Genomic DNA, 19,548 nt, shown 5'->3' with positions numbered 1-19,548 from the left:
TTTGTAATTGAAGACATAAATATTCTGCAACAAAATGAGTGAATGTGGCTATTTATGAATATAAACATATTATAAAGATCAATATTTACCTTCTTATGTTTTCCATAGAATACGAAAATCCGGGCAAATTTTGGATCACGCCAGTTTGCTTTTGCCGAGGGGCAGGCTCATCGCAATGCTGCTGATTTGTGCATTGACTTGGCTGAAGAGATAAGTGCGAACTTTGAGGCATTGCCATTTGCTATGGCATCTGACAGTGACAATGATGCTGGAACTAGCATAGCATCTGACCCAGGAACTCACGGTCCCCCATGCCGCATTGCTGCCACAGCCACTGTGTTACAACGTAAGGAATTATTTCAGCTTGACTCCTGATTCACATCTCTTGTATGTTTTATGCAAATGTATTGTGTGTTTTAAAAACCATGTATAAAAAATGTCTATCATCCTTTGCTTCTAGAATATGACAGCGATGCTTCCTGTCGATATAAGATGGAACTGAGCTATGAAAATTTTGTTACTTCTGGTCCTGATCCACATCCTCCCCCTATTGCAGATGATGAGAGTGATGATGATGACGACGATGATGTACCACGGGTCAGATATTTTTAAATTAGATATTTGATTGGTGATTGTAATTGCAAAGGGAACAAGAATTAGATGGAACTTCTCAATTTGAGAATGATTGTATATTCTCCGAATTTGCAAAAGATTTTTATTTTGCATGCCCTTCAGAATTTACATATTTGCACAAAATTTTGTTTGTTTTCTTTATAGTGTTCATTTTGCAAAGCTTCACTTATCTTTTCTAATGCTATGAATCACATGGTAATACCTTACTGTACTAACCTTGTCTTATTTTAAACTCCCATCCTTTAACAAAACTAAAACTGTGGCTCTTTCAGTTTATTTTGCATTGAATCTCTAATCCCAAGGTGTTTCGTGTGTTTCTAAAATGACAGTTCAACATTTAGTTGAACCGTGATTTGCTTGTATTTCAGTGAGGATTTTGTAGGAGTCCTATTCATTTTGTTTATTTCCCTGTGTGTTAAAGGAGGATCACTATGCATTACTGGTGAAAGCCTGGGAGACAAAAGTATTTCCAACCATTCGAAGGCGTTTTCGCAATGAGGCAGAGAGAAAATCTGGCCTGGACCAGATTAAGGGAGCGCTGCAGCTTGGTATGGAATTGATCAACAATGTCCACAGTTGCTTATTTTTTACTATCCTGTATTTGTATTTTAATTCTGGGGTTGAGACTAGGAACAACAGTAACTAGTTAGATTAGGTACAAAACAAAAGAAAAACCGCACCAGGATGAATGTAAAGAGCACCTAATAAAATGTTGTTACAATGAACCCGATTAGACCTCGGTCTGATGAGGGTGCACCCAACATGGTTGTTTACTAACGACACTTGCGTGGGAATAGCGTATATCCGCTTACTATATCGGGGTTTATGCTATAGTTTTCCTTGCTACATTATAATGCTGCCCTGAGGGAGCTATAGTACTCTTTAGCAGGCACTCGATGCATGGATCATAATTTTATAAGACTGCTAAACAAACCAAATACAGCTTATATACTCTAATATTATTATTAACCACCCCTTGTTGCGGGCAACATATACTCGGTATTTACCAAGGTGCACAGCAAGACAGAAATAGTTTCCTTTATTATAGCTGATGTATATGTATCACTTACCATAACTATACATCTATGTATACGATAATGTTATATTGATGAGGATATGGGGGGACGCAGCAATTTAATTGCTTTTTAATCACTCTGTCACTTATTTTTATTTCCTATTTTTATGTAATATTTCGCTCCATTTCTTTCCATTTTTTAACAATTTAAATAAAAGTTATATTTTAGAGTACCATAGGAGTGCCTCTAATCACACTACTTTTCCCCTTCCCCGCTCTTATTCCCTCCTTGTATAGTTAGATTAGGTCACTGTCATTTATAATTATTATTACAGATATTAACATACTGCAGTGCAAAACAAAAGCTGAATGTACAAAGATTCTCTCCTATCCTCAGATAGAGATCTTTATACCTGCTTACAAACAATTACATTAAATAAATATAATTGGTGTTAGTAGTAATTATATAGCACAGTTTACTTTTAAATCCGTACATCAAAAATGCACAAATAAAATAAATATTGCTGTAAAGTAATATGTAATAGAATGGCAGATGCTTCACAGAGAGGTTTTTTCCAATGGACACTTATACAAAAAGTCAAGTATTTAAACTACCATCAATAAATAAAAAGTATTCTCACAAGATCATGGCCCTTTCAGTTTACTGCTAGATCTCTGCTTGTCATCACTCTGTAAGCACCATGTTCATTTGCACTGCAGGAATGGTGGATATAGCACGGCAGACAGTGGAATTTTTGTATGAGGAGAATGGTGGCATCCCTAGAGATCTGTACCTTCCTACCATCGAGGACATCAAGGATGAGGCAAATAAATTCACTATAGATAAAGTTCGCAAAGGTATGTTGAATATAAACGCAAGTTTTGTACCAAAGGTTATCTTAACTCATAAGAAATATTGTACACAGAATCATTCTTTTTATGTATTACAAAATAGTAGCATATAATCAATATATACTCAAGTTCAATGGTCTATATATTATTACATGTAGTAGTTGTTTGTGAAATCTATTTAAAATCTCATAGCATTGTTACTTTTGGATTGTTTTGTTTTTATTTTATATTTTCTTTTTATATTGCATAAATAATATATTCTGAATCCAACAATTTGTTGTGCTCACATTTGAGCACCCCGCATTATTTACTGTTATTGCAATATGTCAACCAACTATATACATGCTCAGAATCTAATAAAATATGCCAATCAAAAATTCACTACTATGTAAGAGCTTGCACTCACAGGCAATTAAAGAGCTGCCCCTTCTGCACTGTCCTGCACTGCTTTCACCTAAAGGTGAAGTTAACAGTATATCTGGGGGATTTTTTTTTTTTAAATGAGATCCCAATCACTATGATGTCTGTACTGTCGGTATTCACGGTTCTGATTTCAAACATCAGATGGACCAGAATGCAATATGCTAGATTTTTGGCGTAAAAATATCAATGTCAGAATTTGTCTCTTGCATTGTTTGTTTTCTAGAATTCATATCATTTTGTGTACTGTACCATATTTTAATACAATACATAGTACCATCTGTGCAGAGGGCACTCTTAAACATATGACTCTGATATTTACCTTTTTGTCTGATATGTAACTTTTGTCAGTGTAAAATATGTATTCTTTTTGCTTAATATTTGTGTCTATAACCATGTGGTCACTGTTTCTTTAGGACTCACTGTGGTCATTCGATCTCCAGACACCAACAATGTTGCCACTACTGCTGTGGGAACTGCTTTACCGAAATTTGCCATCAGGGGTATGCTGAAGACCTTTTCTCTGCATGGGGTAGTGCTGGATGTGGATTCGGTAAGAAATTATTTTATTCAGGAACTGGATTTTTACAACAAGCTATTTTTTTCTATAGTGTGCATTAAATAGTTTGGTGGTATTTGTAAATTAGTATGATTTGTATTTCTAATAAACAAACTAGTTTACGTAAGGAACTATGATTTCCATATTGTATTTTTGCAGACATTATTTGTTTTTTCAGGTGAATGAGTTAGTGCAAGTGGAGACATATCTCCGGAGTGAAGGTGTCTTAGTGAGATACTGGTATCCTATAGATATGCTGGAGAGACCACCTGCAGGATACAGAAGAATGGCCACCAATGGTTTGGTGACTTTGGATAGCACAAACATCCAAATTCACAGGTAACTCAGGTCACAGTTAGAACAAAAGCTATAAATAGTTATTGATGCAGCAGCAGTAATTTCTATAGTGCAACTAATTCCACAGCGCTGTACAGAAAACACACACTCTGTGCAACATGGAGATGAGAAGCTGGTTAATACCTGTGGTCTGAATCAACATTAATACCTATAAAGAATGTGGTTGTGTTTTGACATTAAATCTAACAGGGGTTGTCTTACTGCATGGTGTTTGAGGGCTATCTGTGTGATGTTGGCATAGAGTAAGACATTATTACTTTATATGGGCACAGATAGAAAATAAAGTGTAATGTTGATGTAAATCCTTGTATGGGGCTATGTAGGGAGATATGCATCTTGCATAAGAAGTAAGAAGGGAGCTGTTCACTGTTATATGTTTAATTTTACAGAGTATGCAATGACCAAAATATGTTTCCTGCTTCTAGGGAGCTGCTAAGATGTGAATCCGCCCTAGCCAGACTATACTGCCGTATTGCTTTACTCAATATCTTTGCACCAAAGTCTCCACACACTTTTACTCGCTTATTCCACATTCCTGCCATCCGTGACATCACCTTGGAGCATCTGCAGTTGTTATCAAACCAACTACTGACCCCTCCCCTACCTGGTAACTAGATGATATTTACTAGTTTTATAAAAATTTCTATTGTTAATATTTCATATTATTGAGGAAAAAAAACGGAAGAGTAGTGCTTTTTTTTTTTTTTTTAAGATTTTTTTTTTTAATTCTCTAGCTTTGCTTAAGGAATTCCTGATTTATTTTTGTTTGATATTTTAAGGGATATGAATTTTCTACTTAAACTCTTCCATGCATAATTATGTGAAGATATTTGAGATGAAAATGTTACATACATATTTGTATTTGCTGTTTTTCTACATTTAAAGTGTGCTGGCATTCTATTTACAGATGGCACCATCAGCTCCTCCTCTATTCTTGTAGCACAGTCCTTGCAACATTGCTTCCATTCCCTGGACTGTTCCACTACTGTCCTTTTCTACCAGGGCAATACTCAGGCAATCAGAGAATGGCTTGGTGTGGCCATCACCAGGGCCCTGCATCAAGGAGAAGACAGTCTTTTGGATCTAACAAAACAAATCTGTTCCTTCTTGCAGGTTAGTGTGCCAGTTAGCCTAATTCCTTGGACAATGCGCACATTTCCCTATGTATCACTTTGAATAAAGTGTGCTTACAAGTGTACTTATTCCTCATGCATTCCATTGGGGAACACTCCTTACCGTGTGTAGTATAGAGGGCTCTGTGCTTGGAGTAACCCACTAATACAGTAAAGATTTGTCTGACCTGCTCCCTCCCCTGTATGCAGCCCATCAGTTTTTATTTTAAAATATTTATTTTATAATATTAGTTTTTATTTAATTTTTTTTATTGTATGCTTTAACTCTGCAAGAACACCGCTGTTGCAGAGAGTGTACAAGCGTCATTCTGACGATTCTTGGGCGCCTCCCTCTCGTTATATGGGCTTCCGGTCAACAGTGACAGAGCTGTTTCCAGGGATCCGATGGCCGCAATGGAGATGTCGCTTAGTGCAGCACTGCATTCTGAGAAGCCGCGGCTCTGTTAAGTGTCACTCTGTCAGAGAATGAAAGACTGAGACTGACTACTAGCGGGCTGCCCCAGCTTGCAAGAAGATCAGTACTGATCTACCTTTTGGCAGTTGGGGCAGTGGTCAGATGGGGACTGTGGAGGCAGCCCCGCATTATATACAACACAGCGGGAGATCTGTTTCTACAGCGCTATGGTTGCACTGGGTCCACAGCTGAAGATGCTGTTTCTCCCATGGTACAGATCTCTAGGGATGCCACCAATCTATGCTATACTTCACATGTTCTAAATGTAAATTCGGAACCAGATGCGTGACTTGTGAGACTGGGAACCAGCCTCCATGCTTTAACTGGGAGGACACGACTGAGATTGCCTGGGCTAAGACATTAGCTAAGTCCATTGTGGAATTGACACAGCGTACAGTACGTTCTGCAGAGGTAGGTGAACATAGCCTTCCTAATCCTTCCTTGGGGATTCCAGCAGCGACCTAACTTTCTCGAGATGATAACCTCAGCTGTTTGAGCTTCTGATCCTGTGGATGCAATCCAGGAACCACCCTGGCTCCAGAACTTTGAGAAGTCTGTACTGGGTGTGTCATCCCCCAAACCTCGTAAGCACCAGACTCAACCCAGGTCCATTTCTTCGGAGACTCCGAATCAGAACTCTTCTCCCAGAAAAAAGGTGAGATTCAGGGGGACTCTGACTATGAGGACCTGACTGGATGGGAGGATGACTCCTTCAGCAGAGAGGGGTTGAGTATTTGATTTTAGTGGTCACAGGTCCTTGATATTCAGGATGTGTAATGGGTGGTTCCTGACATTTCCCTTTTCAAAAGGAAAAAGAATTAAACCGTTTGTTTTTCTTCCTCCCCATAGATGACTGAACTATTGGGTGAAGAGTGCCAAAAAGCAGACAAGAGGTTCCAAGTTCCGAGACAGTTCTTGTTCATCTACCTGTTTTCTGAAGCAGACACAGAAAAATGGATGATTCCACCAAGAGTGAATGCTCCCATTGTCCATCTTGCGAAATCCACTACCATTCCTATTTTGAGTGCTGCTACCTTAAAAGACAGCATGGAAAGGAAATGTGAGGGCGTTATAAAATCATATTTTTGCAACTGGTTCCTCATTAAGACCTATTCTTGCAGCCGTTTGCGTAATCATAGTAGTGGAAAAATGGGCTGGCCAACTAAGTGAGGGCATACAATCTGGGAGGTTTAGATCGGAATTGACACCATTGTTGGATCAAGTAAAAGAGGCACCTGAGTATTTGGGTGATGCTGTCTTGAATGCAGGTCTGGGTCTATCCAGAACCTCTGCTTTAGTAGCCAGACGAACACTTGGCCCAGAACTGGACAAGATCATCTCTGAAGCCACAGAAGTGAAGAGCTAATTTCTTTCAGTTATTACCTAGACCGGAGTTTTTTTTCTGTTGACTAGCACACGAGTGGCTCTGTTATACAGAGCAGACTCGTGAACAGAGAAGTGGCTGTCAGCCGGAGAGCCACGGCTCCCACTGACAGTTTTTCACAGGGAGCAGTGAGACTTCTTACAGTGTGTTATGCGGTCTGCACAGACCGCTCTCACACTGCTAGCAGGGTCAGGCGCTGCCACAGGCAAAAAGCGCCGGTACTCCTGCCGTTCCCCGGGGCCATGACAAGGAGTGGAGCGTACCAAGTCCTCTCCTCAGAAAGGGGGATAGACCGGCAGCATGACTACCACCCTCCTCCGGTAGCAAAGGGTGGAGTGGGGGGATGGTTACTTTGGTTCAGCCAGCAGTGGACAGAGTCCTCAGCGGACAGATGGATTGAAGGGATCATGAGAAGGGGTTATATGATAGATTTGGTAGGGCCAGCGCCGCACAGGTTTTTTGTAACCAGTTTACCCCGCTGTCCTCAAAAAAGACAGGCAATGCTCTCATCTGTCGATTTGCTTCTTTCGCAGGAGGTTATTGTACAGGTTCCGGAGTACCTGAGAAGGAAAGGGTTTTACTCAAACCTCCTCTTGGTACAGAAACCGGATGGTTCGTTCAGACCAGTGCTGAACCTCAAACAACTAAATCTTCAATTGAAGTCTCCTTTCGGATGGAATCCCTGAGATCAGTCATAAACGGCCTGGAGGCAGGCCAGTTCATGGCATCAATAGACATCAAGGATGCCTATCTCCATGTTCCGATCTGGGAGGGACATCAGCTCACTATCAGTTCAGGGCTCTTCCATTCGGGCTTGCCACAGCCCCAAGGGTGTTTACAAAGATTATGGCAATAATGGCGGCACTCCTTCATTCCAAAGGGGTGCAGATTGTACCTTATTTGGACGATTTACTAATCAAGGCGTCAACAGCTCAGTTGTTGGAACAACATCTTCGCCTTACGGTGAAGGTGCTGGAACGGCACGGTTGGCTCCTGAATGGAACAAAGTCTAAAATGATACCATGTCAAAGGATGTAATTTTTGGGATTGATTATGGACACAGCAGACAACAGGGTTTTTCTTCCGGAGGACAAGGTAAGGTCCTTACAGGAGTGGACAGACAGGGTTCTGTCGCACAGGGGCTGTCAGTGCTTCTGTGTATGAAACTGTTAGGAAAGATGGTGGCATCTTTCGAGACGCTTCCATACTGAAGGATTCACTCCAGATGTCTTCAATGGGACATGCTGAGGAAGTGGTCAGGGTCCTTCCTCATGTTGGATCCTCAGCGGATGAGATTGTCACTAGAGGTGAGAGAATCCCTCAGTTGGTGGTTGGTGAGGGACAATCTAAGAGAGGGCAGGTCCTTTGCCCCGTGGTCCTGGATCTTAGAATCCATGGACGCCAGTCTGAGTGTTTGGGGGGCAGTGGTCCTTCACCTAAGGATGCAGGGGCTGTGGTCCGAGCAACAGTCTGTTCTTCCCATAAATGTGCTGGAACTCATGGCCATCTTGAAAGCAGTGCAGAGGGCTCGGAGTGTTTTGCAAGGAAGGCCGGTCCGCATCCAATCCGACAATGCCACGGCAGTGTCGTACATAAACAGACAAGGGGGCACCAGGAGTGCAAGAGTGATGAAGGTCACGTTTCAGATTTTTGCATGGGCCGAAAGATACGTGCCCGCGCTGTCAGCGGTTTTCATCCCAGGGATACAGAACTCGCAGGCAGGCTATCTAAGATGGCACAAAGTTCTACCGGGGGAGTGGGCTCTTCATCCGGAAGTGTTCCAGTTACTGGTAGACAGGTGGGGACTTCCGTATCGAGATCTGATGGCGTCACGCGTCAACAGGAAGGTTCCAGAGTTTTGCGCAAGAACAAGAGATCCACTTGCAGTGGAAGTCCTGACAATGCCTTGGGACTTCAGGTTAGGTTACCTGTTTCCCCCCCCCATATTAATGATTCCCAGGGTCCTTCGAAGAGTCAGACAGGGAGATCGACCAGTCATTCTGGTGGCTCCAGCCTGGCCACGAAGAGTCTGGTACCCAGGGATTCTTCTTGTGGCAGTAAGTCCGGGGGTTCAGTTTCCGCTTCGAAGAGATCTGCTGACCCAGGGACCATTCTTGCATCAGAGTCTAGACTGGCTGAATTTAATGGTATGGCTTTTGAATCCGGTCTGTGGAGATCGAGAGGGTTCTCTTTGAGCGTAGTAGACACTCACCTCAAAGCTAGGAAGCCAGTTTCGGCTAGGATTTATCACAGCATCTGGCATGCTTTATATAAGGTGGTATAAGAAGAAATCCTATAATTCAAAGTCGTTTCGTCTGACTAGATTTCTGGCCTTTCTACAGGGTGGCTTGGATGCAGGTCTCCGTTTAGGAACCCTAAAGGTTCAAGTGTCAGCACTGTCCGTGTATTTTCACAGACGGTTGGCGGAGATACCGGATGTTAAGACTTTCTTGCAGGGGGTGCTTCACATCCAGCCGCCCTACGTTCATCCAACGGCACCTTGGGATCTTAATTTTGTCCTTAATATGCTGCAGGAGCCTCCATTCGAACCGTTACACTCAGTGGAATTGCGGGTCTTAACTTGGAAAGCAGTCTTCCTGCTGGCTATTGCCTCAGCTAGGAGGGTCTCTGAGCTGGGGGCTTTATCTTGCCGGGAACCTTATCTGGTCTTTCATGAGAATAGAGCAGTTTTAAGGACTATTCCATCCTTTCTCCCTAATGTGGTGTCTGGTTTCCATGTAAATCAGGAAATAATAGTTCCGGTGTTCAGAGAGGAGCCCCAGGCTTCTGGAACAGGGGGAAGGAAATATTTGGATGTGGTTACGGCTCTACGGATTTACGTTAAGAGAACTGCAAAGATGCGTAAGACAGATTCTCTATTTGTTTTATTTGATTTTTCTAGACGAGGATGGCCAGCGTCTAAGCAATCAATTGCTAGATGGCTTACCCTAACAATTAGGGAGGCTTATGTCCGTACTAACCGTCCTGTGCCGAAGCATATTGTTGCCCATTCTGCCCGTTCGGTTGGGGCGTCTTGGGCAGCGCGGAATGGGGCCTCAGCGGATCAGCTATGCAGAGCAGCCACCTGGTCCTCGGTTCATACTTTCACAAAATTCTACAGATGTTAATGTTTTTGCGTCCGAGGACGCTTCATTTGGCCATAGTGCTCTGTGTGCTGGGCTGTCAGAGCGGTCCCATCCATCAGAGGGGCTGCTTTAGTAAGTCCCCATGGTTAGCAGTGTCCCCCAGATGGATGAAAGAGAAAAGAGGATTTATACTTACGATAAATTGGTTTCCTTGATTCCATATGGGGGACACTGCGACCCTCCCCTTTGCTTTCTTCTGTGTATCTTGGTTGATTGGCCTATCTTCTTGGGGCTTTTTTAATCAAACTGAGTTCTGTTGGGAGTTGGCGGGGGATGGTCTGTCAGCAGCAAAATAATTAACTGGTTAGGTGCCAGACTCCTCCCTACCCTACTCAACCCCATAGTTAGCAGTGTCCCCCAGATGGAATCAGAGAAACCGATTTATCGTAAGTATAAATCCTCTTTTCTCTGTCTACCTGTGAGGGACACTGGGGACATTGGGGTATAGAGTAGGACAGGGCGAAATGGCACTTTAACTTCTGTTAACTAAGCCCTAGCTCATCCCCCTCTATACCCCACTTCCTGTCCAGCCTCAGTCTAGTTTAAGTGCCGGGCGAAGGGGCTGTGTCTGGGCTGCTTAGCAGCCGAATTCTGTTTTTTATTTTATTAGTATGTGCTAATATATCGTTATGGAGACTTGTGTCTCCTGTTCCTGACAGCCGCGGCTCAGTCATCATTGGAGCTGCTGTGTGTGTGGAGGCTCCGTAGTGAGAGAAAGCCAGTAACAGAAAGTAGCATAAGGCTTTCCTTCCTCCGTTTCTCACTCTCCCGAGGCTGCAGTAGCGCGGAGAGTGAACAAGTATAGTGCAGCATAGAAGGCTGTCTGGAAGAGGGGATCGGAGGTGCCGTGAGAGATGCCTCCTTTGCCAGCCCACCTCTCCCATCATTTTGAGCCCTCCTAGGAGCCGGGCACAGTCGCCGCAGGCTGTGTCTGTCCTCCTGATCCGACAGTCAATAGACTGCAGAAACTGCATGAGGAGGGATGGCAGCAGGTAGTGAAACCCTCTCCCAGCTGGGAGAGGGGGATAGAAAATCGCAGTTTGTCCCCTGAGTCTTCTTACTAGGAGCAGTCATTTTTTTTTTTCTTTAAAAAAAAGAGATTTTTAGCTCAAGGGACTGGGTCACTAAGATAGTGAGCCCTGCTAGGCGCTGGGTTGGTTGAGGGGGGTGGCCTGTTGGACGCTTGCCAATTCAGTGCTGGGCCCTGGGGGAGTGGTGTTTTCCTCTTTTGCACTTCCTCCATGGTGGTCTCTCACTCCTTTGTGTGCAGACACCAGAATAGACAGCCATTTTATAGCTCCAGCTTCTCCCCCCTTTCTGTCGTAATCTGTAAGGTAAAGGGTTGGGAGTTTTATTATTTTCAAAAGTTTGTCTTTTACTCTGTGGGGCTGTATTGCAAGCTCACTTTCTGTTCAGATTTGTGTGCTTCTTATCATGTATATTGTGTTTTGTTCACTGTTATTACAATGTTTTATATGTGTTTTGTTCCATCTGTAAACATGTCAGATAGGGAAAAATTCATGCTTGGTAAGGCTGGTGTTACATCTATGTTGAGTTTCACCTGTGCGGTCTGTCGCGTGAAGTCACCATCTGGACAGTCAGGCGCGCTGGCTCTGTGCGCAGCCTGTCAGACCTCAGAGAGCATACTGTGTGAAACAACAGCTGCAGGTTCAGATACCACAGAACCTGCCTGTGTTCAGTCTCTCTCCAATACGGTGGCTAAACTTACTCAGTTGGTGCGCTCACAAGCTGTGGCTTCACCATCTTCTAATTCCGCTTCCACTGTAGCGAATAACAGGAGTTGGTTCGCTAACTCAGGGTTTGACAGTTTCTACCCCAGCGGAGTCTGTACATCCAGCTTGGGTACAGGGTCTTGCATCCTCTGTACAGGGTTTGGTTTTGGTTTCTTCCTCTTTAGAAAGGATGTTGCATTCGGCCGCACCGTCTCCCTCATGTAAGCGTAAGAGTGTGTCAGCACCCCTCCAGGAAAATGAGTCAAATTCTGACTGTTGTTCCCAGAAGGAGGGCGAGTTAGCAGTGTATTCTGATATGGAGACTCCTTCGGTGGTGGAGGAGGTTCATTCTGATCATCAGAGTCTGGAACAATTAATTCAAGCTGTGCGTCAGGTACTGGTCAGAACAGCTGTCTGAAGGTTTGTTGGCATGCAGGCCGTCCTCGGAACTGCTTCTATTAGTGGAGCAAATTCAGAGGGCGACAGATTATTTAGGAGAGGCAGCTATGTACGAGGGACTGGTAGTGGCACGTATTTCTGCCTCCACAGTTTCGGCTCATCTCATTCTCTGACTTACGTCCTGGGAGGCTGATGTGGAGTCTAAAAAGGCTCTTGAACCCATACCTTTTCTGGAGGTGTTTCTGTTTGGTCCTCAGCTTGAACTCCATGCAGACAACAGTCCGCATGACGAGCATTTTGCTCCTCCGTTGTCGTCAGTGTTAGGAGCCCGTCTTCTCTTGTTCAGAGATCAGTGGTTTCAGTCTATCACCGATGTCTGGGCTCGGGGGGGTTCTGGACCAGGGATATAAGATCATTTTGTTCGGTATACCTCCCAAACAGTTATTTTCCACAGGTCTTCCCACTTGGCACACTAAAACGACTGGCTTTACAAGAAGCTGTTCAATCACTCCTTTCTTCCGGGGTGATTATTCCAGTGCCAGATTGTCAATCAAGTTTTGGTTTTTATTCCAACCTTTTTTCTCATGCCAAGATCAGACGGCTCGTTCTGACCAGTTCTGAATCTGAAGTCTTTCAAGACCCAGGTCCAAGTGCCCAGGTTTGAGATGGAGTCTTTGCGCTTGGTCATTTACGGCATGGAACAAGGACAATTCATGGCGGCTATTGACATCAAATATGCCTATCTCCATATGCCTATCTGGAGGTGTCATCAGTACTTTTTGAGGTTCAATCGGAGCACTTCCAATTTTAGGCTCTTCTTTTTGGTCTGGCCACGGCCCCACGTATCTTCTCCAAGATCATGGTGGTCATGGTTGCTCTGCCAAGGTCCAAGGGGATTACAATCATCCCTTACCTAGACAATCTTCTTTTAAAAGCATATTCTCCAGAGATGCTTCAGTCGCATATCCAAATTGTAATCCAGACCCTAGAGTCTCACGGTTGGATTCTCAACTTCATGAAGTCCAAGTTGATCCCATCCCAGCAGTTGATCTTTTTGGGTCTTTTATTCGACAGCCGACTACAACGGGTGTTCTTGCACCAGGACAAAATTCTAGCTTTGACAGAAGATGGTGAAATCTTTGTTGGTGGCAAGGAGGCATTCTATACACTTCGCCATGAGAGTTCTGGGCGAGGTGATCCAGGTTGCTCAGTTTCATGCACGGCAGTTCCAGTTGGAACTTCTGTCGCAATGGAACAAATGCCATTCAAATCTGGTGGACCAGGTATTCCGCCTGTCTCCAAGATGGGTCAGTCGCTTCTTTGGTGGTTACATAAATAGATTTTCGCCAGGGGACGCAATTTATCAGTTTAAGTTTGGATTTTGATCACAAAGGATGCCAGCTTTCGAGATTAGAGGCAGTCTGTCTTCATGCTTGGTTTCAGGGTTTTTGTACTCAAAAGGAATCCAAGCTTGCAATCAATGTCTTAAAACTGCGAGCAGTCTTTCATGTTCTTATAAGCACGCAACACTTGCTGCAGGGAAGGCCAGTAAAAATTCAGTCAGACCATGCCACGTCAGTGGCATACTTCAATCATCAGGGCAGCACCAAAAGTCCCTTGGCCATGCGGAAATTTTTCCTTCATCCTAAGGTGTTTCGTCAGTTGGGGGAACAGTGGGGTCACCCGAATGTCGACCTGATGGCATCTCGAATGAACCACAGGGTTCTTTTCTGCTCCCATGCAAGAGATCCTATGGCTGTCACAGTAGACACCATGTCTGTCCCTTGCAGGTATCGCTTAGTGTACCTTCTTCCACTGGTAGCCATGCTCCCAAGGGTGTTTAAAAGGGTAAAGAGAGAGGGTGTTCCAATTCTTCTGATGGCGCCGGATTGGCCACAGAGGGCCTGGTACCCCGTCATGCTCTCCATAGCGGGAGATCGGACATGGCGGTTCTCGCTACCCCCAGATATATTAACTCAAGATCCCTTTTTGTCATCTTTGTTTACAATGTCTGGCTTTAACAGTGTGGCTGTTGAAGTCATGATCCTAAGAGCTAAGGTTTTTTTTCCGAACGTGGGGTGAAGACCATGCTTTGTGCTCGGAAACCAGTCTCTGCAAGGATTTATTATCGAGTCTGGAAAACTTTTATTGACTGGTGTAAAAAGAAGGTATATCCTACTTCTTCTTTTTGCTTGGCAGGTTACTTAGGTTCTTGCAAGATCGGTTGGATGCAGGTTTGCGTCTTAATTCTCTTACAGGTCAGGTGTCCGCTTTTTGCTCTTCTTTCAACGAAAGCTTGCTGTCATTCCTTATGTGCAAACTTTCATTCAGGGTGTTCTCCATGTACAACCTCCATATGTTCTTCCGGTACCACCATGGGATTTGTATTTGGTGTTGAATGCTTTTCAGCATCCACCTTTCGAACCTTTGTATACAGTGGAATTCAAATTTCTATCCTAGCAAACCGTTTCGTCCATTTCTACGACACGCACAGTTTTCAGAGCTTGCTGTTTTTTCTTGCAAGTCTCCTCTTCTTGTTTTACATAAAAACAGGGCAGTTCTTTGAAACAAGCCCTCCTTCCTTCCTATGGTTGTGTCTGGTTTTTATCTAAATCAACACATTGTCATTCCAGCCCTGAATGATTTTATGTCTTCAGGTTAACAATATTTCTATTAGTTCTGTCAATGTTGTCCGAGTCTTCCGTATTTATGTGCAGTGGTCTCAAAAGTTGCGCAAGACTGATGATCTTTTGATTCTCTATCATGTTCACAAAAGAGGCTGGCTAGCTTCTAAAGTAATTATTGCTAGGTGGATTATGCCTGTTATCCGTTAAATCTTATAGTAAGGCTGGGGAGCCTCTCCCAGATAATCTAAGCGCGCACTCTACAGAGTCTGTAAGTGCTTCCTGAGTGGCCCGCTATGGTGCTTCCAGAGAACAGCTGTGTAAGGCAGCCACATGGTCATCTGTACACACATTCACTAACTTTTACAAGTTTAATGAGTTTGCATCCAAGGATTTAAGTTTTACAAGAAAGGTGTTTTGTGCCAATTCTTCAGGGCACTAATCTTTGATCTGGTTACAACATCAAGGGTATTTGCGAAGGTTATGGCGGTCACTACAGCTCTCAAAGGGGTAACAGTCATACCATACCTAGATGAACTTTTGATGGAGACGAACTTTGCTCCTCTTCTCGTGACCCATTTGCGCTTGACAGTGGAAGCTCTGGAGTCGCACAGCTTGGTTCTCAACCATCAAAAGATCAGTCTTCTCCAAGGCCAGCGCATAATTTTTTTGGGTCTCCTCTTCGACACCAGAGGAGAAGATTCTGGCATTCAGGAACTAGTTAAAGCCTGGTTGTCTCTCAGGCAAGTAGCCGTCCTCAATTGCGTGAAACTGATTGGGAGAATGGTATCTTGCTTCGAAGCAGTGCAGTTTGCACGCTTCCACTCCTGTACATTACATAACAAGATTCTAGCCAAGTAGTTGAGGTCCAATCCTCAATTAGCAGCATAGTTTTTCAAACTATTGTTAAAGAACCATCAGTCCCTTCAGTGGTGGTGATGATGAAGAATGTCAACCAGGACCGGCCCTACTCTCTATAGGACTCTACCATCGTGATCACAGATGCCTGCATGGATGGAGAGCGTTGATGCTAAACCTCCATCTTCAGGAACTTTGGTTCCAAGAGAAAGCAAAGCTATCCATAAACATGCTCAAACTAAGAGCGGTTCTCAACACTCTGTTGTGGGTTCAGTTCTTCTTGAGGTACAGACCCATCCAGTTGGCAAATGCTATGACTGTGGCATATATAAATCACCAAGGGGGGACAAGAAGTTCTCTAGTGATATGGGAGGTAGCCAAGATCATGCACTGGGCGGAACAGAAGGTCCCAGCGATCTCTGCAGTCTTTATCCCATGGGTGGACAATCGGGAGGCCAACTTTTTGAGTCTGCATGCAATCCATTCCAGGTGATGGTCCCTCAATCTGAAAATGTTCAAACAAATTGTGGAAAGGTGGGGTCAGCCGGAGATCAACATAATATCCTCTCAGCTGACCCACAAAGTAACTCGGTACTGTGCAAGAACCATGTATCCACAAGCATTCTTTGTGGATGCCATGACTGTTCCCTGGCAGTTCCAGCTTTTCCCTCTGATTTCCATGTTACCTCGATTACTGAAGAAGGCCAAGAGAGAGAGAGTGTACCAGTAATTCTGGTGGCACTTCACTGGCCAAGAAGATAATTGTACGCCAATCTGCTAAGAAAGGCAGCAGAGCCACCATGGAGACGACCTCTCGGAGAAGATGTCTTAAACCAGAGCCCATTTTACCATCAGTACTTGTATGGTTGGTTTTGATGGCATGGCGGTTGAGGCCATGATTCTTTGTAAAAATTATTCTTCTCTGAGAAGGTCATAAAGTCCATAATCGGGCCAGGAAAACTTACATAGGCTGTTATGAAAGACAAGGTGTTCCCAATTCTTCTTTTAGATTGGCTCTCTTCTTGTCCTTCTTACAGGATAGCCTGGACAAAGGGTTGAGATTAACTTCACTCAAAATATATCGGCATTATCCATCTTCTTCCAGAGAAAACTGGCTACTATACCTGATGTTCAGACCTTTTTTTCAGGGGGTTCTTCAATATTTCAGGGGGTTCATCATATGTAACTGCCCTTTGTTCCACCTGTGGTGCCATGGGATCTGAACTTGGTCCTTTCAGCGTCACAGAAGTCGCCTTTTGAACCTCTAGAATCTGTTGATTTCAAATTTCTTACCTGGAAGGTGTCCTTTTTGCTCGCCATCTCTTCTGCGAGACGAGTGTCTGAATTGGCTCCCTTGTCCTGCAGGTCACCATTTCTTATCTTTCACGCTGGCAGAGATCTTCTGCGCACCAAGGCTTGTTTCCAGTCCAAGGTGGATTAAAAATTTCATCTCAACCAGGATATTGTTTTCCATGAGTTAAGCCAAGACTTTGCATCTAGAAGGGATGAATCACTTCTCCTGTTGGATGTGATTAGGTCCTTGAGGATCTATGTGGACCGATCAGCCCTACTTGCGTAGAAGACACAGCCTCCATGTCCTGTACAACATACACAGAGGATGGCTGGAAGCAAAACAGACTGTTGCAAGGTGGATCAAGGCTACCATCTGTCGGGATCCCCAGTTCTTGAAGATATTACAGTACACTTTACCAGATTTGTGAGTACCTCCTGGGTGGCATGAAATGGAGCCTTGGTTGAACAATTGTGTCAGTCAGCAACCTGGTCCTCCGTTTATACCTTCACCAGACCTTTGTTTCAAAAGACGCCAAAAGTTTTGCGCACTGCAAGGCCCTAGGGGCAGCTTTGGAACATCCCCATGGTAAGCAGTGTCCCCCAAATGGAATAAATTAGAAAAGAGGATTTTTGTACTCAGTGTAAAATCCATTTCTCTGAATCCATTTGGTAGACACTACGCTCCCACCCCTTTAATGTTCTGTTTTTTGGTTGAGTGTGGTTCTTGTTTGATTGTTATTTCAGTACTGTGTCTGGGCTTTATTAGTTAAAAGAAACTGATGGGTCACCTTACAAGGTGCATAGAGAGGAGGGAGCAAGCCAAACAAGTCTTCATTGTATTAGTGCCTTACTCCAAGCACAGCCACAGCACCCTCTATACCCCATGGTAAGTAGTGTCCCACAAATGGATTCAGAGAAATGGATTTTACAAAATTGCTCTTTTGTATGCTATATAATCCATAACATCATTAAATATTCCTGGTTTTTTTTCAGCATGCCCCAGAGCAGTTTTCATTAGAAGAATTCCCAATCACTGAATCCAAAGTCAGTATGGATGTGAATTTTCCTGGAGCAGCATTTGTTGTGGTATCTTGTAAAGAAAGTCAATCTGGATTCCGCAAAGAGTAAGTGATCCAAGCCACCTTGGTTTTATGTGATTTAAAAATGGAAAAAAGTGAACCTTCACTTATAATTCTAGCTGAAAAATTTAGTCCACATTCTAGTTCAAAGAAAAGGAAAGAAAAGCATAGAACTTTTGTTTATCACTGTCTCATTTGATGTGATGGGCATCACAATTTATTGAAAGCGGATGCTAAATGGATTACCCAACTAAACAGAAACCTGGCCTTTGAATGAATGAATTCTTCTCAATAAAAAAAAAACTGCAGCTCCAAAAGGTTTTAAGCATTGGGGAACTCAGGCTATATGTAAATTTATTATGAGTACATAGCACAGTGAATCATTGTACGTATTGAACTTTAGAAAACCAGCACTGGATTGTATGTGGAGCACTTTCATTACATTTATTCTTATTTGGAGAATGGTTAATAAGTTATGAATGGCTATTGAGTACAATATGTATTACAAGGACTTTTTATAGGTGGAAATTTAAAAGCTACTAAGTTGTTGTGCCCTGAATTAATTTCTGTGATGCATTATAAAAATGCAAGAAACCTCCCTTTACACAGTATAACTTGTACTTGTGGAAAAGCACATTTAAAAGTTTTGCTGATGTCTTATATTTTGATTCTCTCTAATTCTGACTCTTGGTTACAGTTACAAGTTACACTTCATACACCAATGTGACCTTTTCCAAGGGCCCACTTATGTCTGAAATATGTCATGTGTTTAGTAGTTTATTTGTACAAACAATATTGTCAGCATTTTCAATGAATATTTTGTTCTAGTTCCTCTTTGTACAAAGCTCCATGGGCTCGAGTTTTGCTGTATGGCCTTGGTCATAAAGTGAAGAGAAATGGACAACTGAATTTAATAGAATCAGTGTGTTACCCACGAGATGCCTCTCCCAGTAACACGGGCCTCACACCGCCACCAACTACGAACCAGTACCCTACAGCGATCATTCCCAATGACAAGATCCATGTCAAGCTAGGTAGATATTACTTCTGAAATGTGCCTAGTGGCAGCTTAAATTTTATGTCGGTAACAAGGTGGTACTGTTGTTCAAATCTGCTGAGCATTAGTTGCATGCCAAAATAGATAAAAATCATGAATAGCAGTTACCAAATCCATGCCAGCTAACCCTTTAGTCAAAATGTCATTATATGTAACTAAAAAAATTATCTTGTTTTTTTTTTCCATCAGCAGTCAGGTGGAGACAGACTTAGGGGTTATAATTCACCCTCTAAAGGCAGTACACAGGAAACAGAGGGATGTGAGGTTTTTTTTCCCACCCCATTTTATTTGCCTATGGGAGTCATCATGACCACCTTTGTCACTGGCCACAGCCATGGGATAAGTGGACCCTTAACCACATAGAGTCCTTTCCCATTGGACACAGTGATACCGGCAATGGAAGGCTGACACATGTTCCCCTAGGAAGCCCTCTTTTCAGATTCTGTTGATTTTCCTGTCAGGATTGTACTTACAGCCCTGAACATTCTGGACTCTCACAACTCCCTTTTTAGAAAGTGATCCTGTCACACACTCCCACAGCCCCAAACCAGC

At 43.3% G+C, this 19,548-nt stretch overlaps 1 protein-coding gene across 2 annotated transcripts in view; it reads left to right on the top strand.

The window, feature by feature from the left end:
* HECTD4 (HECT domain E3 ubiquitin protein ligase 4) overlaps positions 1 to 19,548 on the top strand; it is a 236,234-nt gene that overhangs the window by 172,363 nt on the left and 44,323 nt on the right. For both annotated transcript variants that reach the window (XM_075178495.1, XM_075178494.1), the window contains exons 50-59: positions 109 to 346; positions 461 to 597; positions 1,055 to 1,181; positions 2,369 to 2,506; positions 3,337 to 3,473; positions 3,658 to 3,818; positions 4,262 to 4,443; positions 4,744 to 4,949; positions 17,854 to 17,984; positions 18,768 to 18,973. In XM_075178495.1, coding sequence (XP_075034596.1) covers positions 109 to 346; positions 461 to 597; positions 1,055 to 1,181; positions 2,369 to 2,506; positions 3,337 to 3,473; positions 3,658 to 3,818; positions 4,262 to 4,443; positions 4,744 to 4,949; positions 17,854 to 17,984; positions 18,768 to 18,973 — 1,663 coding nt within the window. The remainder of the gene's footprint in view (positions 1 to 108; positions 347 to 460; positions 598 to 1,054; positions 1,182 to 2,368; positions 2,507 to 3,336; positions 3,474 to 3,657; positions 3,819 to 4,261; positions 4,444 to 4,743; positions 4,950 to 17,853; positions 17,985 to 18,767; positions 18,974 to 19,548) is intronic.

Source organism: Mixophyes fleayi, chromosome 1, assembly GCF_038048845.1.
Source record: "Mixophyes fleayi isolate aMixFle1 chromosome 1, aMixFle1.hap1, whole genome shotgun sequence".
NCBI lineage: Eukaryota > Metazoa > Chordata > Amphibia > Anura > Limnodynastidae > Mixophyes > Mixophyes fleayi.
This window is presented reverse-complemented; position numbering and strand designations above follow the sequence as displayed.